Source organism: Enoplosus armatus, chromosome 6 (assembly GCF_043641665.1).
Source record: "Enoplosus armatus isolate fEnoArm2 chromosome 6, fEnoArm2.hap1, whole genome shotgun sequence".
Classification (NCBI taxonomy): Eukaryota; Metazoa; Chordata; class Actinopteri; order Centrarchiformes; family Enoplosidae; genus Enoplosus; species Enoplosus armatus.
In genome coordinates, this window is record NC_092185.1 from 4,268,159 (window position 1) to 4,293,045 (window position 24,887).

Consider the following 24,887-nt stretch of genomic DNA (forward strand, 5'->3'; position numbering starts at 1 on the left):
TCCGCATCAACACACGTGATTAATCCATTTTTGTTTTTGAATCGATGAAGGTAAACAACATCAGTTTGTTTTAACCGTTTACTGACTGATTTGCAGACGTTGCTCTTTCTTCACCAAACCTTAAAGGAAGGAGAAAATTGGTACCACATGGTAAAGATAAGGCTACAGCCAGCAGCTGGTTAGCTTAGCTTAGCATAAAGACTGGAAATAGCTAGCCTGGCTCTCTTAGCAAGTAACAAATTTCACCTAACTGCACCTCTAAAACTCACAAATCAACATGTTTTATTTATACAAACATACATAGGAATGTATGCTATTATTAAAAGTCAGTATTCTCCTAAAAAGATGCTGTTGAAAAGATACAGCAGTAAAGGGCAGGACACTCTGTAGAAGAGAAGCAGTGATGTGTGTGTTTATAATCCTCAGCAGTAATCTACACTACAGGTCCATCTGTACAACATAAAGCTCTGTTTTTGAGTCCAGTTGTCGAGTATCGGAGCCTCATTAATAGCATCAATGTAAAACAGCTCCATGTAGAAGATCCACCAGCTTTCAGCTAGAAAGAGGACGGGAATGAAATAAAACCAAACCGTCTCTGCTTGATCCCGCGTGCTGGTTTCTGGGTGTCAGGGCTGGTTTGTGCACAGCTCGTTATCAGAGGTTCCTGTAATGCTGAATTTATCCCTCAGTGAAACTCTCTGCAGGGGAGCAGCAACATTAATAACCTTGAAAATTTTAAATGTAAAGTGAGAAGGACAGTTTGGAGCAAAAACGCTGGATTAAGCACAGATGCTGAGTCAAAGAGTGAAACTGGGTTTTGATTTTAGAACACATGAATTAAAAATGAACAATTGATAAACAGCTTTGAAAGATATTCTACATCTTTATGTATTAATATTAATATTCATATATTAATGAATTGCACCACCCGGCTACTCCGTCCCAAAAAAGAGATGTGAGACAGGGTTGTTGTGTTATTCCACACATTCGTCAGTGAAAGCAGTTGTATAATGTTGTCGGTTTCTTTGGAGGAGAAAATAACCCCGATGACGTCATAGTGATGTCATCAGGGGTATTAAGCTTGGGCTTGGCCACAAATTTATAACAGAAAGCCTGCGGTACAACGTGGAGGCGTGAAGTTTGAAATATAAGGGTGTTTACCAGGCAGGGAGGGTCTAATAAAAGATACCGTCCTGTTGCATTAATGGAAAAGTAGGATACAGTGTTTTTGGTGCTTGACACATACTAGAGACTTAAAGTCAGGATGTCCTCTGCTGCCTCTGCTGCACAGTCTTTTTTCAATCTGTCTCTCACAAGTAAAACCACTTTATGCAAGTGACAGACTGAATGAATCACTGGAGTACTAAATCTCTCTTTTAAGTCTTTTGAAGTCTCATTAGTCCAATCATTAATGCTTTCAAGATCGGCCTACTTTGATGAAAAAAGACAAAAGCAGCCAACCACAAAACATTGCTTTGGGCGAAACTGTCCAACAGCAACAATCGTGTCTGCTCAAAAGGTTTCCGTATTAAACCAGATCATGATCTTTCTCTAACCTTAACCAGATGCAATATTTTGTCAGAAAAGAAAGGAAATATGTTGTCAGTGAACATATTAACATTTTAATACTTGCCTGTTATGTTAATTAGGGCTTCAACCAACAATTATATTCATTTTCAATTAATCTGTCGATTGTTTTCTTGATTAATCGATCAGATGTTTGGTCCATAAAATGTCAGAAAATGGTGAAAAAGCCCAAGGTGGGTTTGAACATTGTTGGAAACAAAAGATATAACATAGGTCTAGTCGTTTTTAGACATTTTGATGTGGAAATGTTGCATATTATATCGCTTCAGCTTCACTCAGGGTGTGGTGTACGACACAAACAATAAAAGCCCTTCTGCTCTCCGAGAGTCTGAAGCAGAAACTCAGCAGTTTTTTGTTTGGCAGCTGCTTCTGACTCTCCTCCTCGTATGCAGATGTTTCAGATCATCAGTGCTGCTGCAAAAAGACGAAAATCATCAAAATCAAGCAGCTGCTGATTGAAATTCCACAGTCAGAGCTCAAACGCAGTCGGCTGAGCAGGTTCAGGTTTCCTGTGATGCTGCAGAGACTCTTATTTTGAAGAGCGATGAGGTCTGTCTCTTCGTATTACATCATCAGGTTAAACAGGTGAGATATCAGATCAGTATGTCAACTTTTTCTGTCTTTATTAAACCAGATTAGTGGTTCATCATATCTCTGTGAGTATTACACACACAGGCATGTTAACATATGTACTGGGATATACAATAGTTAAAAATCCCAAATGGGAAATCAAATGAACCCTTTTAAAGAACATAAAGAATTCCTTTTAGGAGGTGGTGTCTGTTGTCATCTCTTCTTCATTGATCATCTCAGTGTGAAAAGCTTTAATGAGCACAAACTGCAGACTGAATTTAATTCCCTCACGCTCTCTGTTTACTGAGTTTCTCTTTTATTTTCTCTGCCTGCTCATGAAGCTCATTTAGATCCTGGAAACAAGCCTATTATGCAGCAGATAGACTGTTGTGCCTGCGGTGTAGAAAGCTTACCTAAGGAGCCTTCAGAGTCCAAATTAATTCTCAATGCTCCATTAAATCGAGCATATATTCATGGGAATTGTGAACACGCTGCAGCAGAGAGGAAAAAAAAAAACAACACAAACAGAAATTAACGGAGCAAAAAGCTGCAGAGGGTGTAATTGGATTTGAATAAATTCATCTGGAGGAGGAACGTCAGCGAGTGATTCAACAGTGAACATGACTGACGAAGCTCTTTTTAAAAATTTAAATCACACTTCAACTGCACAACAATAAATCTCCCAACCCCCTCGGCCCGCTGAGACAAAGACAAGATGATCAAACGCTGTGTGGCGGAGGAATCAACACTGACACTGACAGACTTCAGAATAAGAGTCTCTGCAGTGACAAAGTCAGGAGCTACAGTAAACTGTCTGGCTGGACTTAAAACATTTGAAATCAGGGGAAACATTTGGGAATTAAAGTCAGAGACTTGAAGGCTCTATGTGGAGTTTTCAGAAAGGCCTTGATTTGTGACTGTTTAATGTGATTTATAATCATATTTAGAATAATGTTACTATCTGTAATGTTCCCATATTTTATTTGGACCATTGGCTCTGTGATACTAACTAGTTTGCAAATTACTTACGACTTACGCTAATCTTACGAAGCAACCAATGCAAGCTAGCTGGCTAACCTTATCTTAGCCCCTGCCTTGCATCACTCTTTGTACGGTTTATTGTTGGCTAAAATCAACACCGTTTGTCATAATACATCACTTGGTATCATCATGTTAGCTGTTGAAGTATTTTGGCCAGCTAACCAACTAACATATCCACTCAGGTAGTATTTTGCCAGTGATAACGTTAGCAAGCAAGCTAAGGTTTGCCAGCTAGCTGTAACTTAGCTACGCTGCATGGATCTGCTGTTGGTTGCTTTGTTATGTTAGCTGGTAATGTAATCCGGAAAGCTAGCCAATTTACCTGCCAGATTGGCCCTGGGAGTCTGGACGAATTAGCTGGCATTAAGACGGTAGCTACATTAGCTAGCTCCCAATTTGTCCAAGTTAGCAAATTAGCGTGCAATGACATGGACTGTGTTGGACTCTGTGTTTTGGTGGGTGCCAGTCGTCTGTTGACGTTAGCGGACTCCATTTCTAACGTTAGCTACTGTCACACAACGTTAGCGCTTCAGGGGAGCTGAACATTCAGCACAATGTCACATCCTTTGGATTTTACCAGAAAAACCTCCCCAAATCCTTTACATAGAAATCAGTCCACAGGCTGTTATAGGCAACAAGAAAGTTGGGGAAGGTTATGTTACAATTGTCAGACATTAGCAATAAAAATGTAAATTGTTACATATAGTACATCTAATGTTAAAGTCAGTGACTGATTTGGTTGGTTTGTTTGTTTAATTTCACCTCAACCTCAAACCCTGAAAATGTCCAAACCCCTGAAGATGGACGGATTGAGTCAGCACTGACAGACTTCATCTCTCTACAAAATAAGAGTCTCTGCAGCATTACAGGAAACCTGAACCTGCTCAGCTGACTGTGTTTGAGCTCACATTGTTGAAGTTCAATCAGCAGCTGCTGGATTTTCTTCTTTATTTCTGCAGCGCTGATTATCATCATTATTATCAACATCTGCATACAAGGACGAGAGTTGGAGGCAGCTGCCAAGTTTCTGCTTCAGGCTTTTATTATTTGTGTTGTACACCAGAGACTGAGTGAGGCTTTAAATCTCAGCCTGAACACAGTTTGTCATCAGTCTGTCTGAACCGGCTCCACTAAAGATCTTAGTTCTCACTTGGCTCTTGTTTTAGTGCTTTTGTCCAACATTCCTCTCAGTTATGATGACACGTTTCTCATAAACCTCATTGCAAACTTCAAACTTATTGAATGAAGCATAGAGTCAGTTCAGGCAGATGTTTAGTTCATGTTTCACACTGATTGGCTCATTCAAAGCTGTGGGGCCAGTAACATCCAATCATATAGATGCAGGTGAACAGCGCGGTCATATTAACCTGTCCACTTCCCCTATATGTTAATTTAAGACAGCTGGATAGATGGTGCGTGACTGCAAATACACATCATTCAAGTCTATAGAAAGTAAATAAGTAATAATAAAAAGTATAATAAAAAAATAATAACAATTATAAGGTAATATTTAACAATAATTGTAAAAAAAATATTAACGTAACATAAGTACAAGACCAAATCATTATTCATAAAAGTTCACACATTTTTTGTTTGTCTGAAGGAATGTAGAAAAAAATCACCAGTGGAAGAGGTACAAAATTCTGCATTAAGATAATGAAAGTTACAATAAAACTCAAGACTTAATGTCAAATTCAAATGTAGTTTTAGCACCTTTCCCCACAGTTCTCCTAAAATTTAATTCTGTATATCTGTCCAAAACTCTGAGGGGCGATCATAAAACACAGTCTTATCACAGGGTAACTCTTATTTTATTTGAAATGTATCATCACCTTTCATCGCACATAGCTGCACATTTCTCTGGTCACATGACACACATACAAACACGAAATGTCTACAGTAGTTCTCCCACCAGTAGTACCAAACAAAATCATAACCTCTGTTTTGCGTTTTGTCGGTATATTTTGTTACACCTATTTCTGTCTAATTTGTCACCTTTTTTGTGCTCTAATAAATAAATAAATAAAAAGATCAGCTGACCAATCAAACAGATTCTTATTAAAGGGGTTGTTACCATCCTCTTAAAAACGCCTCCACAGGATACACCTGTGGTTCCTCACTCCTTGAGAACATTTAAGGGATTGGAGGATCCTCAATGATGGAGGACCTTGATTAATTTCCAGTTGCAAGGGCCAGGTGATGGGAGGGAGCAGAGTTAGCGCCCACAGTCCACCTTTGATCTTTCGGTCTCTCTTTCTTCAATAAAGCTGCTTTCAGTCAACATGTTAAACAGTAACAACCTTGACTCGCATTAGAGTCCTCTGCGATGGTTTTTGTTTCCAAGCGGCTTCGGAGACCCCGCGTCCAGCCTCATGTTGGATTCTGGATTTGTCTCCTGCTGCAAAGACATATTAACTGTCATCAGAGGATCAGTAAACAGCCGCCGCGTTGCGTCAAAACCAATTTCAGCCTCATCATTATTCCTCCGTCTTCACTCTCAGAACAAACACAGTGACTCCAGTTTTCCTGCTCTGTGAGTGTTGTTCTTATTTTCAATTTGCAGAGAACTTAAAAAAAGATGACGGATAATAAAAGCTCATTTCAACCAGATGTCAACCTTATCTTCCTTCCTCTCATTCATGAATAGATTAAATGTCAGCTGTGATTGAGAAAACAGTGGTCCGAGCAGAGAAAACAACACGCTGTAATTTAATTTTTCTGCTGTAATGTGGGCGAGTCGTTATGCTGCCGCAGACCGGACGCCGAGTTTCATCTGTGGTTCATTCAGCAGAAACACAAAGTCAAATAAACGTACAAGAGTTTTACTGCAGAGATCAGAGGGAGGAAATCAATCCCTGCAGGCAGGACGTCCTCACAGCAAGTTTACTGCTGTAAAAAAAGGAATAATAAGAATAATAAAGTTATACAAGATATAAAAAATTAAATGAGACGTTATCTGTGCGGTAGATTTTCTTTATGAAGGTAATAAAGATTTTCCTCCAGGTGGAAAAACTCAATTTTCAGTTTTATTTGAACAATATGACAATATTTTCTTTTCTTTAACATTTTTAAATCTGACTGTTGGCAGGAAGTGAAATGGTGTTTAGGATTTAATGTGTTTTCAGTTGAAGCATAGAAACATTTTCAGATTAATAAAAACTTCCATCATAAGGCAACAAAACTTATTCATTATTTTTTATTTATTTAGTCTTTATTCTTGACTGGGAAACTTGAAATGAATCTCAACTCAAAGTCCACTTACCAGGTTTTTCTCTGAGCTTTCAATCGCATCTCACAGTCTTCATCAGCTGATTGAGTTTTCATCAGTTGTCATCTTGTTACCGACGTATGGAAGTTGGGTCATAAAACAATGAAATAGTAAAAGACAAACATTTCTGTAAGTAGAAACACACAGTAGATGTTGAATAAAAAAGATTAACGTGATAATTATGGCTGTACAAGAAAGTATAAGTACGTATATGCAGGTGTGCACATGTGGAAAATAATGATTTTTTCAATGTATTTGTTCTGAGTTATTTATTTTCAAGAAAAGTTTGTTACAGTTTATGACACACAATCATGTCCTCACAACCTTCAACACAATCATTAAAATTTCACTGCTGCTTAACACATCACATCACTGTTTATTACACCAGTTTATTTTTTATGTGCTGCACGTCCTGTTCAGGGACTACGGCTGCAAATTAGCTTAAAGCTAACTGTTTTTATATCGGACGTGAATACATAAACAGTAAACCAAACACAGAACGTGCGTCTTTGGTGCAGATAAATGAAGTGTGATAGGAACTGATGCAGAAAGAAAAGTGAAAGTCAGGTGAGACCCTGTGAACCTTTTATGTTCATTCAGTGAAGCTGAGAAAACAACATGCTGATCAGCTGTTCAGTGTGTTTTTCACTGTCTGGCCTCGGAGTGTGGTCACTGAGCTTTTCAGCCTCACAGGAGGGTGAAGCCTCCTTTCAGCCTCATTTTCAGGTCTCAACATCCACCTGTCATGACAGAGGAGGGGTTGCATATGGTTTTTCATCAGGGGAGAATCAGATGACCTTTACTGAAAAGAGTTTATGGTGTTTGAGGAAACGTTGTGGCGTCGTTATAGGAGTAGGAATATCTGCAGCATATTTCGTGTCAGTCTGACAAAAACTAGTGTGTTTCATGCTCGTAGTATAAACGTGTTGAAGTGCAGTTAAGTGTGAAACGCTGGTTCAGAATTTGTGTCGACTTTCAACTGAAAAAACTCCTGCTGCCTCTGATGCAGCTCAGCCTTTTTATTCATTAAAGGCATTAAAGTCTGCTGAGACTGACGGAGACGAGAAACGATGTCATTTTCATCCCGGTACGCTGCAGCAGATGGACAACTGGTGATGAGCTGCAGCTAACAAGCAAACAGAGACCCGCCGCCGTCTCTGGTTACCATGGGATACCTGTTAGCGAGCAGCTCTTACACCATCTACATGCGGACTGAATCCCACTCCGGGGCTTCTCGGTCTGAGCATCTCCGAGGGGTTCAGGATGACTGAAATAGAGAAGTCCACCTGTGATGTTTGAAAAAACGACCTGCAAGCTGCTTCACCAGAGCTCTGACGCTGATCCTGCTGAAATCAGTCTAGTCTAATTTCCCCCCAGGGATCAATAAAGTATTTCTGATTCAAATCCTAATCACGTTGCCTTCAGTTTAAAGTGGCTCAAAGATGTGCAGTTTAAATTAATCCAAAAATATTTGGTTTTATAAGCTTGGTGACTACTCGCAGGGCTAGTAAACTAAATAGTAAACTACAATATCAGGCACGCTTGCCAGCCGGGAACATACTAGAACTTTTCTTTCCTGGAGTCTCCGCTGGTTGCCTGGCAACTGCTCATAGCCAAGAAACAGCCCGGCACATAGGCAGAGATAAAATGACAAATTTGACTAATTTTACACCTTTTTTTTTTGTACGAATTAAACAAACAAGTTAACAAGTACCAACCTCTGAGAAGGTCTGAGAAGTGAAGCCAATGTGGAAGTGCCTTAAACCTGCATTTTTTTTATAATGGCCAGTAGGGGGCGACTCCACTGGTTGTTAAAAAAAAAGTTCAATTGTGTAGAAGTCTATAAGAAAATGACCCAACTTCTCACTTGATTTATTACCTCAGTAAACATTTTCCTCATGAGTTTATGGTCTCAAAGGTTAGTTTCAAGTCTTCTTCAATACAGCATGATGTTCATTTTGTAAATTATGTTTCCATTTAGAGTAAAATAGACGATAAAGCAGGGTATGCTTTAAGGGTGGGGCTACCTTGTGATTGACAAGTCACTACCATGATGAAAATCAGGATAGCAGCGTTTGGTTGTACTATATGACGCTTTAGGAGTCGGCAGTTCTTTTTTTCCGGTAAGTACATTCACAAGCTAACTTTGTTAGTAGCCACTTATCATGGTGTAGCCAGGAGCCAGCCACCCTCTTGTCCAAATATGGTCACTCCTGGCTCCAAAAAACCAAGATGGCGACGGCCAAAATGGCAAACTCGAGGCGTCAAAACGGTAGTCCACAAACCAGTGGGTGACATCAGAGTCTATGCTTGTCAATCAATGAGCTTTAGTGGTGTTGGTAGGCAGATTGTGTTACCGTTGAACAGAGTCAGGCTAGCTGCTTCCCCCTATTTCCAGTCTTTATGCTAAGCTAAGCTAACTGGCTTCTGGCTGTAGTTTTACCGTTTTACAGATATGAGAGTGGTATCTATCTTCTCATCTAACTCTTCGCCAGAGAGCGAGTAAGTGTATTTCCCAAAATGTCAAACTTTTCTTTTAATGTTCTGTCTCATGCTTCAAGTCACTGTTGACTTTTCAGTTTTAACTAAGAACCCCATCTTTCCTCAGCCATGACCAAGAGCTTCGAGTTCTCTGAACTTTAGTTGCAGTTAGAAGATATTGTGGGGGAAAATAATGAAATTATGTTGTCAGTGAATATTTTGCAGATACATTCATTAAAAAAATGTCCTCATGGTACAAAGACGTAGTCTGGGAAACTTGATGTTTCGAACATATTCGCTGTTGCAGAACATTAATGTAATTTCTAGGAGACAGAGTTGAATAAAGACTTTCAGGCCTCGTCAGAGCCTCTGATTTTAGTTTAGCTTTTCAACAAATACTCTCATCCTTCCCTCACTGTAGAGGTCAGTCTCTCACTCCTCTGTTGTTTTGTGTGTGTGTTAGCGTCCATCCTTTGACCCTTGACCTTTGTGTCAGATATGATTACACTCAGAGGAATGAAGGTTAAAGTGTCCTCTCCTCTGTATGTCGTGTCGCTGGCTGTCAGACTGTGACCTTTGACCCTTTACACATGAAAGAACATAAACTGCTGATTCCACAGAGCTCACAGAGGTCTGACTGTGTTCATACAGAGACGAGGAGGAGGAGGAGGTGGTAACCCTCATCACAGCAGCTCTCAGACAGAGATGAGATAGTTTATTAGCTTTCATGTAGCCTCGAGGCTAACAGGCGGGGGGGAACACATCAGACAGAAAGCAGCAGTCGTGTTAATGCGAGCCGTCAGATGTAATTATGAGCTTCATTAAAAGTTTTTAAGAAGAAACTTCAACCTGTTAAATCTGGATTTTATGAAATAAAACCACTTACTGCTTCTCATCTTCCCCTTTCAGACAGATTTTATTGTAAATCCTCTGATGCTGTAGCCTGTTGCAGTCCTGGAGATGAAGATGCGGGAGTTTAACTTTTTAAAATATCGTTTTCTTGAGTCAGGAGCTAAGTGGCTGTTGGCTGCCATCAACATGACATCATCAAGGTTATTTTTTCAGATTTAAGAAAGTAGTACTATTTGGTGTGTAGATATGGTTGGAGTAATATAGCACCTCTTTTTTTGGGGAGGTCATTCCGCATTGACAAGTTTTATAAGACATTTGATGTTTTGATTATGTCATTTTCCCATTGAGGTGAAGGAGAAAAAAAGTCCTCCTCCTCACACAGACATTAATCCTCCTGAACAATAACTCACCTGAAGGACAGCAGCGATGACTCTGAGCCGATAGAAACAACAGCGCTGTGTCTTCATTCATGTTTCACAAAGACGCAGCTGACAGCGAACGCCGCTCGCCGCATCAAAACCTCTCAGCTCCTGAGTGCTGCTGCCGCTGCATCATGTTTCAGGCTGACAGCTGAAGCTTCTCACCTCGACACACAGGACCTCAAACAGCTACAGCTGCAGAAATGACAGAATAGATTCTTAAAAAACAGCTGAAAGACAGATTGGTCTTTGTAAGATAACTGTAAAATAGCTGAGAATAACTTATACTCAACAAACAAAACTGTGTTTAAAAAAAGGAGGTTCTTTTCTTACATTTCCCCTTCACTAAAGATAGAAAACATTTTTTTTCCTCAGCAAGATTCAAAATAACTTCCAGTTTCAAAAGACTTTTTGGGATGCCCAGTTAAAAGTGAATTACAGCAGTGTTTTTGTTCTGTACGTGCACATTTCAACACACAATAAATATATGAATGAATAGAGGAGAGTGTCAGTGTTCCAGGAATATAAGAGCTATGTTGATGAGACATGATAATGATAATGGATTTTGCCTGATCCTCGTCTCTGTTGTCCTCTGACAGAAATGACCGGCTGCTCAATCAGAGACGATGCTGAACATGTAGAGTAGTTTGTGCTTCTTAGAAACACTTGTTTTAAATGAGCTGCTGCTGCTGCTGCCGTTGTTGTTGTTGTTGTTGTTGTTGATGATGTTGACAATGTTGTTTTTCCCACTCTGACCCCACTGACCTCCGTCTTTCTGAAGAACTGTTCCCTCTGTTCTCCTTACTCTGTGGTCCTGGTTGTTGTAGGTCCGGTCCATGGCTCTATTGATGACAGTTCATCAGCATGCAGGGGGGGCTTCTGCTGTCACCACGGCGACCAAATACACCCCCCCCCCCCAACTCCTGAGACTTCTGCCTTCCCTGATTCACCCAACATTCATCCCTCCATCATCCATCAGCAGCCTCCAGCCTCCATTGATCCATTAATCAATTTAATGTTTAGATGATAAAAATGTCAGATGGCTCGCTTTAGATGACCAAAGTAATTCTTCAAACTGTTTTTTAGCCACGCTAGGAGCATGGCTTTATGGATTTTAATAGATTGCTTTGACATTCATAGTTCCCAGAGGATGAATCTGACCCTCTGACTTGTCCTGTAGCAACACCAGCAGGTTTTCAATTATCCAGTGAAATATCTCAACATCTGTATGCAGACTGGTACAGACATTGATGGTTCCCAGTAGATGAATCTGACTTCATTAATTTCCCCTGACTATTCCTTTAGCATGGAGGTTCACATTTGTGGTTTTGAGTGAAATTTATCGACTGTTTGGATTGCCATTACATTTTTGATACAGACGATGACATTCATCTCAGGTTGAATTATAATTTAACTTTGCTGAGCTCTCAATTATTCCATTACTGCCATCATCAGGTCAAATTTTTCATTTGTCCAATATGTTGTTTAATGACCAAAAACCTACAACACTAACGACATTCCCATCAGCCTCAGCTGTACTTTGAGTTTAATGCAGATTAGCAAATGTTAGCATGCTAACATGCTAAACTAATATGGTTAACATGGTTACCATTATACCTGCTAAACCTCAGCATACTAGCACGTCATGGTGAGCATGTTGCCATGTTAGTTAGGTTTCAGAGGTTCTTGAGGAGGGTTCAGCTGTCCTTGAGGAGGTCTTGAAAAGCTTCCAGGCTTCCTTCAGAAGGTTCCAAAAATCGTTGAGGAAGTTTTTGAGATCCTTTAAGATGTTCCAGAGGTCCTTGAGGAGGATTTAGATGTTCTTCAGGAGGTTTTAGATGTCCCTGAGGAGGTTTTAGCTGTTGCTGAGAAGATTCTTGAGGATGTTGTAGAGTTCCTTGAAAAGATGTTAGCTGTCCTTGAGGAAGTTCCAGAGATATTTGAGCAGGTTGTGAACTTTGAAAAGGTCCTTGAAATGGTTATAGTGGTCCTCGAACTGGTTTTAATGCTCTTTGAATAGGTTGCAGATGTTCTTGAAGAGGTTTCAGAGGTCCTCTAGGAGGTTCTAGATATTCTTGGAAAGGTATTCAGTTCTGCTGCTATGTCTACCTGCCTTTTAATAAAACTTGAGCTCTGATTTTGAGAACTACATGTGAGGTGAACACATATGACTTTAACAGACGCCTGTGAGCCAATCAGAGAGCAGGATTCTGTTTCTATGGTTACTGTGGTATAATTTATGTAGAAATGTTGGATGAGTGTGTGAGGATGTGGTCAGCTGAGTGACAGACTGACAGAAAACAATCAGCTGTGAGTCAGTTCAGACGTCCAGCAGCCGTCAATCAAACACACTCGTTCAGTGTCACAGCAGCAGAGTGAAGAGGAATATTTCTCTCTTTTCAAAACTCATCTTATACCACCATCTGAAGACAGAAAAACCTGCTTATTAATGTTTGTCGTATTTATCCAAACTCAACCACTTTCCGTCAGTAATCTTTTTGTGAACTGAACCTAATTCCGTCTTTTCAGAGGAAGTAGAAGAAATATGTAAACTGTGGTCTGGTTTCAAACAGCAGCCGTTTGTTAGTTGTAACACTAATGAGGCAAATAACAAAAAAAGAAAACAGAAAACAGTACGAAAACAATATTATTCACACACCTGTTGCGGAGAAGATAATCCTTTATTATTGTTGTATTTTTGTTGTATTGTTGAGTCTGAAAATCAGCTACTGATGAAGTCCAGAAGCTGAACTCTAATCTATCTCCCCTCTTGATGAGACTGTACTCCCCCGTCATATCACAGAGCTCCTCATCATTAATCACCAGCTGTGATGTGTCTGGATAATGACATCTGATCCACAGGCCTTTGTATTTACAGCTGGTATTAAAGTGTTTACATATACAGTATAACATACATATTCCAGATATATGCAGATACAGATGGTCCTCCAAAGGCAGAGAATAAAAGTTAATTCAGACCACTCAGTGGTTTCAGTGCAGTCATGCAAAGCTCCTCATTTTGCATCACCTTGTGAACGACCCCACTGACCTCTACTTTCAACGGGCGCACAGTCAAAAGTGCTGCAGCCAGTTGTAATCTCTCAAACTGTGAGTCAAACAGAATCAGAAAAGAAAACACTGTAGTTTACAAAATGTTTGTGAGTGAACATAAAACTTGAAAACAGAACTTGTTTAAATGATTTACTTCTGTGCGTCCCTCAGGTCAGCTGGCGGCGGGGACCTGTGAGATCGTCACTCTGGACCGGGACAGCAGCCAGCCGAGGAGGACCATCGCCCGACAGACGGCCCGCTGCGCCTGCAGGAAGGGACAGATCGCCGGGACGACACGAGCCAGACCGGCCTGCGTCGACGGTAAGACGCTCGCCGTCCTCTTGACGCCCTCTAGAACGACACAAAGACTGTGCCTTTTTTTAAAGATATTGTTTGACCTTATTGGACCGAGTGAGAGTGATGAGGCAAACAGTGAAATGTGGGAGAGAAAGGAGGCCAAGACTTGCAACAAAGGTCACCGGGCTCAGTTCTATGATCTGACAACTTGCTGGTTAAGGTTTGGTTAGACACAAAAACTACTTGGTTTAGTGATCGTGGTTTGGGTTAAAATGATTACTTTGTTATGCCTAGAGAACCTTTGTTATAAACGTGTATTGAACAGGAAACAAACAGCGGCCTCTAGTGTTTTGTTGACATCCATCCACCTCGACCTCCTCTCAACGTGGACTTTGTCGCTCTACAGTAACGTCACCTGACTTCCTCCTTTGCTCCTGTTATAACTTCTATGGCCACTAGATGGCTTTGTCACTTGAACCTAAACAGATGTTTTGGGACAACTGATGCTGTCTTTGGAGGACAGTCTCGCTGCTACTGATTGGTGGAGACACTCAGGAGCAGAAAGGTCTCAGAATTTCTGATAATTTGGGACATTCGCTATTTGATGTCATTAGGATGGCAGATGAGAAGGTTGGTGATTCTACGGCAGATGGCGTCTGTAGTGTTGCATTACTGTTTCCATCAAATTCCAATATGCCTTTTTGTTGCAGTAGTTCCCATCTCGTTGTATATTTCCTGCCATTAACAAGCACTTATTCTACAGTTTCTGAATCGTGACAATGTTCACAAAGACCAGTTGGATTACTGCAGTGTTTTAGGAGTAAATTAAAGTGTTTTTAAAGGGATTGTTGTTTCATAGTGAGATAAGATGTCGCCAGCATGCAGAATCTTCTCTGAGACAGACGGCCAGTTCACAGCTTGAGGTTAACTTGCAGTTTATGAAGGAAACAAACACACAGATCCCTGCAGCTTCCCTCTAAATCCACCACATCTCTTCATCTGGACTGCAGGGTTCACAAAGTCACAGCCCAGATGGGAACAGCCCAGAGTTGCATTGCATTTCATCACCGGCTGTCTCTTCCTTTCTCTTTCTCTTTTTGCCATCTGGAGACGATGGCAACAGCTGGAGGGACTCGGTCTGCTCTGCAGGGATTTACAGGCTCTCCTGGTGATTTTCAGAGACTGTGAACAGTTGTTTAGCCGAGTTAAAGAACCTCTGCAGTCCCTCCTGCTGCTTTCTCTTCAATAAAGCTCCAGTTGAATAGAGCTTCAAATATATAAATATATAAATATTCGATTTCCAACAGTCAGGACAATGACAATTAGGACAAACTATCCAAAGTGATCATATCCAACAAGATGTAACCAAGATTGTATTTTCACCTGATCAGCGGAAAAACTTTATCTTGTTCATTGTATCACATGCCAGCAAGAATCTATGTGATTACTATATGTATATAGCGCAAAAAAGAAAATAATTATGTGTGGAGTTCCTCTTTAAAACAACAGTCGAAAACATAATATGCACAAGGATTAATATTAGCTTAATAGCTAATGTCAACAATTTGCAGTGGACTTTCAAACTATTTGTAATTTTACAGGGCTAGTCTAGTTTTACCTTGCTCTTTGTGCATTTCCCACAAAATGTTGGTTTCTAGCTAGCTAATGTGTCAGCAAGCTAGTGTTTCCTCTCTAGCTTAAACATTTTAGCTCATTAGCAACCAAAGTCTGTGGTTTGGGGATTGGAGAATCAATTAAAATAGCTCTGAACAGTCAGAATACAATTTGTACGTAATGAATGCGCTAAAATTAATATTAGCTTTCTAGGTAATGTTAGCATAGTTTGTCCCCAATTTTGAGAAAGGTATAGCTAGTTCAGCTAACGAGAAAGCTAAGAGTTTTTTTAAATCCACAATTTACTGCAAATTTTCTCACCAGTACTGACAGAGCTAGGCTAGCAGTTTCCCCCTGCTTCCAGCCATTGTGCTAAGCTAGGCTAACCTCTGTACTGGACACACAGAGATGAAACTGGCGTCGATTTTTTTTTTCACAAACAATACGTTAGGTTTCCTAACTGTTTGAAGATAAACCATTTATATCCATATTATTAGCCGGGCAGCAGCGCTGAAGGTGTCGCAGACAGTGTCGGAGCTTAACAGGTTAAAGTTTGTGCTGTCAGTGATCCGAGCTGTTTGAACGTGCTCTGCTGCTTTGGGAGGATATTTTCAGCAGCAGACTCAAACGAGCTGCTGATCACTGCGACCTGTTTTCTGAGCTCAGAGACTCATCAGCAGCTTCCTGTGTTTTCCTCAGTGAATGTCTCTGAAAAAACTAAAACCAAACCTGCTTAAACTCTGAGTGACCTCTTCACTGCAGTGGATGACAGGAGCTGCTGGTGGTTGTTCGAGACGAGATGTCAGACAATAAACTGTGGAACTGCGGGACTGATCCAGATAAATAAAATGTATTTCTTTAACTTCAGTCTTATCTTCATCCGTGATCAATTTGAATGACAAATCTGTATCTGTCCAGCAGAAAGAGTTGTGTTTTGAAAAGTGCAAACTTTAGCCTTCATCTGCGTCTCTCTGTGACCTTTACAGAGCTGCTGCGAGTTGGTATTTATGTCAGTTTGTGTTTTCTGTTGCAATCTCAGGTTTTTCTTCAGTGTTTCAGGAGGAAAAACTGAAGAAAATACAACTTTATTCAAGCCAAAGGGCGTTTTTGAGGAAAATAAAGACAAGTAAAAAAAAACAAAAAAAAAACACAAACACAAACAAAACGAGTGTTTCATAAACAAGGTAAACAAAAGAACTTGTGGACCTGTACACAGTGGTGGAAGAACATTTACTTAAAAGTACAACTACCACGAATTAAACAATCAGCAAGAAAATATACTTTTACAAAAGTGAAGTAGCTTGATATACTGTTGGGTAGTTTAATCAATAATTATGCTTCATATTTTATAAACATATGTTTTGTAAGTAAGTTTTTAATCTGAAAAGTGTTATAGCTGTTAAATAAATGTTGAAAATACAATATTTCCCTCTCAGAGAAGAAATGTAAAGACTCATAAAATACATCTTTTTGTACAGTTTTTGTATATTTTGTTTTATAAAGTAGTACAGTAACATAAATGCTTTTCCCCCCAGTACTAATTAATTAATTACTTTATAATTTGGAACAGTGTAACTGGAACAGCACATTTTTATTTGCATTGCACCTTCATTTATACTCGCACCTACCTTTATTTACGTTTTTAGTTATACTTTGTCGGTACATCAGTATATCTTTATTTTATACAGGCATTTTCTCTGTGATGAATCAAGTTCTGTCTTGCTTTAATTAATCTTAAAAACAATGAAAAGAAACAGAGAAACAAGCTTTTCAGATGTTTTTAAAAAGTGCGTGGTTCAGAAAGTCTTAAATAAAACTCTTGTCTGGATCTCCGTGACCTTTCTGCTGCCTGTGAACGCTGCATGTTGGTATTTATGTCAGTTTGTATCTGAGGCGACCGCTCGCTTTTCTTTTTGTTGTTCTGCTGTTTAAATCCACCAGCAGAGCTCCGACCGCCGAGCTGAGAGGAAGGATCAGACTGCAGTCAGGTCTTATCTGTCCTCTCACATCTCAAAGCTACGGCTCGAATGCCTCGGCTGACTTTAAGTCCTGGTTCCTGTGCGGAGGTCCCACTCTGAGCGGGATAATCCCAGCATGCATGTCAGGAGGTCACACAGGAACCAACATGTTTACAGATGCAGAAACCTCATCAGGATGGAAAAGTCCCCTTAACTCTGGTTTAAAAAGAGTCTGTAAGTTCGATTTTATAAAGACTTTGTCAGGATCTGAAGCAGCTGCTGTTCACACATCACTAAATAATAATCTGAGAACAGGACGGCTTCTTATCCACCCCCTCTGCTTTTCACACCTCATCTGAGCAGTAAAAAGATGCTGCTGTCTCTGAATATTTCCTGCTGCAGTTTTGTTTCAGACGTATCAGATCGACAGCGATGAATAAAAAAGGCCACGAGGCTCTGAGCCCCGCGTGGTGAAACAAACAAACGAGAGACGAGACCTTTTTGTTTCTCATCAGGTGGAGACGAACTGAAAAGGGCAGAGAGGCGGTGTGTTCAGGGACTCTGAGGCGTTCAGAGCGATTCCTGGAGTCTGAGAGATGAACAGAGGAAAAGAAATCAATTAATATGAAGAAGTGAAAGAAAATGGAGACCTTTTCTTGTATTTATGACTTCTGTATCTCATAATATCTCCGTCTTGTGAATGAAATTAGTTGGTATAAAAAGTACTTCATTATCATGATTTCTGTATCTATATTTATGAGATCTTTATCTTTTAATCTGTAACGATGAGATTGTTATTGTATCTTGTTATTGTGAGATAATAATAATGAGATCTTTATCTCATCATTTTAAGATACGTATCTTTAAATTGAGATCCCATTAAAGCTATATGGCACTGATGAAATCTGTGTATTTATGAGAGTCTAAGTCATAATTAAGAGAAAACACAATACAGTGTGCTTTATTAAAGTAACACAGACCTTCAGGAAAGACAACATCAGAATATAAGTAAAGAAGAGTTGATTAAAAGGAGGTGAAGAAAAAGAAAAAGAGAGTAAGCAAGAAGTGAAGAGAGGAAACAAAAGGAAAGAAAAGAGAATAAAAAGGATGATTTTCTTTCCCTCGGTGGCTCATCAAATCCTCTCTGTCTGTTCTCTAAAAGAGGAATAATGGTTTCTGTGTCCACTTCCTGTTCAGACTGTAGCACAGTTTTTATTTTTTATTTGCCCATCTGTTTGTTCTTCGCCTCGTTTCCTTTCCATTTGTTCCTCGTTCTCTCCTCTCGTCCTCGGGGGACAAAGCAGCGTTCCTCCTTCTGGACGCCGTCTTTGATGAATGAAGTGATTACAAAATGGCCTCCTCTCTTTTCGGATAAATGAACTACGCTGAGCGGCGGCGGATGGATCTGCGTTGCGCTCGTTCATTAATCAGCGCGGTGATGCAGCGCTCGCAGGTGTTCAGGTGTTCGCTGATACCTGAGATTAATCCACTGCGTCTCCACTACTCACTGCTAATGTGAAAGTCTGTTTCTGACTGTTTTCTATATTTAACATCTGAAAACACAGATCAGTATTTTCAATAACAATGAGGTTAAAAACACAGGAAATTTGGATTTTTTTCATCTATAGGTAAAACTCTTTTATACGTGTGAATATTTATATCCAAACAGTGTCTGATTTTGTGACCGTGACCTTGGATTTGGGGCCGATCAGGTGTTACAGGTCCTGGTTGGACATTTTGTCTTGTTCTCTCTGAACGTTTCCAGCTGATTCCAGGAAACAGCAGCATTTACAGCCTCACTGTGAGGCGTCTGATAAAACGCTGAGACATGGCTGAGGTAATGGAGGTGTTGTGGGAGGAAGCGTGCGGCGTGCTCACTCAGCGGAGGCGTCCTGGGACGTTGGAGGAAAGAGACGAATCAACAAACGTGGCGGCCGCTGTCAGCTTCCATCCCCGTCCTCAGCAGGAAGTTGGAGGAGCTGTGATTACACGTCGTCCTCTCAGAAACAAACAGGGTGCCGCTGTTTCCTGCCGCTCTGCTGTCTGACACCTTTCACTGGGTCTCAGGGGGAATCTGAGCACGCTCAGTGCTGCACCGCCGAGCCGCAGGGAGAGAGGTGGTGAAATGTTTCCATGCTAGCCTGAGCAGGACGACACAGACACACTGAGCACGGAGATATCAACTGTTAATGTTGTAGGACATCATATATAAGTAACTGTATATATTATTTTTATTTTATTCTAATTTTAAATATTTGTATATACAGTTCAGAGCTACAACTTTCATGTCATTGTGCAGTCCTGTGTTGTAGAATGACAAGATAAATGTACCTTGAAACCTTTGAAACTACCTTGAGAAAGAAATACATCACTCGTTGGGTTTAGTTGACAGAGTCAGGGCTGAGCTGAAACCTGTGCCCAGAAGTTGTTGGTCAACAAATAGCTCCAACGCTAACAGCTGGTAATACCACAATGTCTGGATTTCTACACCTGCTCAATAAATACGTTTCCCCCTGCTTCCAGTCCTTGTGCTATAAGCTAGCAGGTAGAGCAGGCTATCTGTCTCTAATGCTAACAATTTGTAAAGTTAGCCTCTTGGTCCTTTGTAGCTCGGAGTTAATTCTAGGTCCCCTTAGCTTAGAGTAAGCATCTAGGTCCAGTTAGCTTAGAGTTAGCCTCTAGATCCAGTTAACTCAATGTTAGCTTCTGCATCCAGTTAGCTTAGAGCTTCTGGGTCCATTTAGCTTAGAGTCTTAGACCTCTTAGGTCAACATGATGGATTGGTGACTAGCTTGTTAGCTAACATGATACAACATGTAAATAAAACAGACTTGGGAGTTTTTTTTCTCCTTCGATGGAGCTAGGCTAGCAGACCCACCTGCTTTCAGTCTTTGCGCTAAGCTATACGCTAGCAGTTGGTTAAACATGTCCTAGATCTATCGCTGTACTGAACGCACAGAGATGAAAGAGCCTGTCGATCTTCTCATCTGACTAATTACCTAAATGTTAGAATATTCCTTTAACACCACCTAAATGCTATTTGTAATTTTAAATCTTAACCTAAAGCAAAATAACCTTTTCAGCAGTTGAAGTATTTCCTCATTCTCGAGGATCTCTCTCTCTCTCTCTCTCTCTCCATCTTGATAGTGGTGTGAGCAATGTGAGAATTTAATTAAGTATCATGGCTGAGAGGAGCTGCTGTTCAATAGGAAATTGGTTTGATAATTGGGGGCTAACAGGCTATCACAATCACACCACTGCTCTGCTACTCCAAAGGGAGACCTGATTACCTGGTTATGTATTACAGGCCTGTACAGACTCTCATTTTCTTCATCTTTCCCCAGGCTCACAGAGTGTAATTTAATGCCGGGAATGAGAGCCAGGCTGCAAGGACGGGAATGAATGGGTCAGTGAAGTGTCGCCCAAACAGCAGGAAATCCCTCTGAGTGAAGAATTAATTTTCAAATGAGATGTTAAAGAGAGAGACTAGACACAAAACCAGCAGAGGCTGACTGGACAGACAACATGTCGGTGTGTGTGTGTGTGTGTGTGTGTGTGGCTTCCACAGAGGACACCTGCTATGGGCAAAAAACACCATGCTATTTATTTTATCTACGTTACGTCATGTCATGTATGTTGAGATGTGTTGGTTTGCCTTAAATTACGTCACCTTGTGTTGTGTCATGTCATGCTACATTGCATTACATTATATTACGTTACATTGTTACTTTATGTTACATTACTTTATGTTACGTTACATTACGTTGCGTTACTTTGCGTTACATTATGTTGTTACATTATGTTACTTTGCGTTACATTACCTTATGTTGCGTTACTTTGCGTTACATTATGTTGTTACATTATGTTACTTTACGTTACATTATATTATGTTACGTTATTTTGCGTTACATTACGTTACGCTACATTACGTTACGTTACATTACGTTACATTACATTACATTATGTTGTTACATTATGTTATGTTATTTTGCGTTACATTACTTTATGTGACGTTACATTATGTTACGTTACGTTACATTACATTATGTTACATTACATTATCTTACGTTACATGACGTTTCGTGACATTGCACTGCATTACATTACATTGCGTTACATTGCATTGTGCTGCATGACATTACTTAATGTTACATCACATTGCGCTGCGTTACATTACATTATATTACGTTGCTTAATGTTACATTACGTCATGTTATGTTATGTTATGTTGTGTTGCATTATGCTGTCTTGTAGTGCGTTGCATTACGCCATGTTACATCACATTAAGATATGCATATATTTGCATATTTAATGACAAATTCCTGAAAAACCTGATTCATCTCTGCAGCTTTTATGCTTCAATGATGATTCATGTCAAATGTGCGGAAATCTTTGTGAGTAGGCTCTTTGACTTTTCTTAACTGATATAAAGTCAATCATTGTAATCATATGAGAAGGCTTTAGTTTAATCACATCTATTTGTTTCAGAGAATGCTTCTCTGATATATGTTGTTTTGTTTTATGCTTCCTTCTCGTATCTTTCCTCTCTGCAATGAGGAACATCACTTTCAGTTCTCCCTTGTGAGTTTTTTCCCCTCTGGGACCAGCAGCCATCTTTAATGAGATGCACATACTGCTAATTGGTGACAGATGTTTGTTCCATCTTCGGCTGAATAAATAAAATACATATTTCATTGTGTGCCATACATTATGATCTGTAGTCACAGAGAAATCTGCTCCATCACTGTGACCTTTGACCTCCTCAGTTCTGACTGTTAGTAATGTTGATAAACTGGAGATTTGATATCTTTCCCACAATTCTTTATTTAAAGGGAACAATTTTACACCTACTTAGTCTCTGGAAACAGTCATGGTGTCTTTTGCGGCTCTTAAGCAGAAGGACAAATGTTGTCATCTTGATGTCATCAGGGTTATCTTGATTAGGCTTGTAGACTACAAATTTGTAACAGAAAGCCTGTGTTATAAAGTGGAAAGACGTGGGTGTTTACCAGGTCTGATGAAGAGACGACATCAGGTTGCTTTATGGGAAATGTAGGATCCAGTGTTTTTAGAGCTTGACCCATACAAGGGACTAAAAGTCAGGATATCTCGGCCTCTGACCTCACTGAACATCCGGTGATTCTGTCTATTTCTTGTTAGCTGTTTCCTGCTCAATTAGACTCCTGCCTCCACAACTCAACACACTCCTCCTCTTCATCACCCCCTCCTCTCTCTCTCTGTGGACCAATCAGGGAGCCACAATATGCAAATGTGGTTATGAGAATGTCCTATTTCTTTATAAATAGCTCATTGTGATGAGGTGTGTACAGTAAACAGAATCAGTACTCTGATGTTGGACTGTAGTTTAGTTTGGTTCTTTGACTTGAGATTTCACTCCTCTCCACTGGAGATCTAAAGAATAAAGATGAGAATGAGACTGTAATAGAGAAAAAACGTCTTACATTTGTGAGAATAAAGTCGTAATTTCCAGTAAAGGTCACAACGTTATGAGAATAAAGTTAAAGGTAGAAAAAGGTAAGAAACGGAAAATAGTCACGAGTTTAAGAAACAAAATGGTAATGTTACGTAATAAAGACGTATTTTCTTTATTATTAAATGGTAACTAATTGGAGTAGAGTATGTAAAAAAAAGGCTGTACAGAAGTTTTAATAAGTCATTTATCTGAGAAGTGGTTGTTTATTATTCTACATTGTTTACAATCTAAAAGCAGTAACATTAAAGACAATAAAATCATAAATCTCACCCGTCTCTCCTCCTCTTCCTCCTCCTCAGTTCGTATCGTCTGGAGTCGACAGTGGTGCGAGATGTTTCCGTGTTTGGACGATGAAGGCTGTGATCTCCTGGTCAATCAGTCGGGCTGGACCTGCACGCAACCAGGAGGCCGAGTCAAGACCACCACGGTGAGAACAGAACCGAGCCGGAACCTGTTCGGCCTTATTCATGTGCGACTGTCATGTGACCGATATCTTATTGGTTTATACTTAAGATGAATCCCTCACTGTGTTCTGTCTCGCGCCAACATCCCTTTTCAACAGGAAATACTTAATTAATTATGCATTAACCAAATATTGTGGTTTGACCTATAAACCAGGTTGTCGCACCAACTATTTGCTCCAAATTTGATTTGACAATACTGTTGTATAGAGTGGGTCGGCATACCATGAAGTCCAGAGATAACAGTTACAGTGCCACCAGTTGTTTATTTTGTGCCCAGTTTGTGATTTTAAGTTAATCTGGTGTCATTGGTTGAATCTAGAACAGTTTGTGGTTGACACGTGCTCATTTTGTTTGTTGTTGGCAAGACTTATTCCTCCTCTGGCACCTGCTTTACAAATTCCACATTTAAACCTTCATAGAACCACTTTCACCTGAAATGTGGTAAAAAGAAAAATCAACACTGTTAGTGCTTAGACCTTAGGATAGGTTCTTGTTTCTTGCAGTCTGTCTTAAAGCAATATTCACATATGAGTCTCTTACAGTGGAAGACCATTAGGGAAGGATCTCTTAAAGGTGAGTATGAACCGAAGGAATGATTACAGAAACTGTTTTAAAGTACATATGGGCTCCTGATTATTGTTTTAAGACAGACTTGAAAAATGTGAAACTTTCCTTTTAAAAGAGGAAAAAAAAAACAAGAAACGTGACAGAGGAGGAATCCCTCTTCAAACATGGACAGACAAGTAATCATATCTTGAGACAGAAAGGTCTTAAGGAGACAGAAAGACCAGTATTAGAATTACAAAGACAAACAGACTGAAAATGTTAAATGTAAAATGTTTTTCAGAATAAAATCGTGTCATTGTGAAGAAGGCAGGTGTGCAGTAACACACTGGTGGATTTATAAGACTTATTTCTATCATCTACCTGTCCACATAGTTCCCAAACATATACAGTAAATGTATTAATGTCCTCTGTAATATGAATGTTTTTCATTACACCAGTGGGTCGAAAGGACACACACGGTCAGACATATTGATAAAAGGGATGGAAAATGTGACAAAAGTAGAAGAAAACTGAAAACTAATGTACTTTAGAGTTGGTGTCCTTCATTCTTTCATTTCCTGTGTGTTTAATTTCAATCAAAGATCTAATTCAATAACATAATAACATCTTCTAACGAGGACGCTGCTGAGCCTTATTAAAATCACAGCCTGTGTGTGTGTGTGTGTGTGTGTGTGTTGATTGAATAATTGCTACCCATGAGCACTCTCTTCTCCATCTGCCACTCTGCACAGCGGCTGATTAACTGCAGTTGTTTCAAAAGCCTCTTCATGCAGCAGATATCGTCACATCAGCCACCAAACCTCATTCAAGATTTGCTGATTTTTAAAACACAGCTCTTCATCTTCTGTCGATTCTCTGTTTAGTTGTTAGTTTATGTTGAGTCTGATGAGGCTGATTATCTGATTAGGTTTCATTACTGTCTATTGAAAACCTTCAGATAGATTCAGTTGTCAGAGTTTCTAGTTTCTGGTTCTGTTTGTGTTCCTGCAGAAGCGTCTGTTCACCTGCATTCACCTGTAACCTTTACTGTGGTAGTTAACCTGCTCGTTCAGACTCACAGAACCAGAGCTTGAAAGTTCATCTTTGACCTCGGAAACAGCTGTTAACAAAATAAAAGGGTCTGCTTACTAGCTTCTTCTGGAGCTTTTTCATTTGCAGATTGAGTTTCCTCAGTTGCAAAGGAGCCAAAGATGTTCAAACCTCTCATCTTCTTCAGACTGC

The 24,887-nt window shown here is 39.9% G+C and overlaps 1 protein-coding gene across 1 annotated transcript in view; it reads left to right on the forward strand.

The window, feature by feature from the left end:
• The window catches only part of LOC139286216 (chemokine-like protein TAFA-5), a 26,681-nt gene extending 1,995 nt beyond the window's left edge, over positions 1–24,686 (forward strand). The window contains exons 2-4 of the mRNA XM_070906951.1: positions 13,444–13,593; positions 22,935–23,104; positions 24,657–24,686. Coding sequence (XP_070763052.1) covers positions 13,444–13,593; positions 22,935–23,104; positions 24,657–24,686 — 350 coding nt within the window. The remainder of the gene's footprint in view (positions 1–13,443; positions 13,594–22,934; positions 23,105–24,656) is intronic.
• The last annotated feature ends 201 nt before the right edge of the window (positions 24,687–24,887 follow it).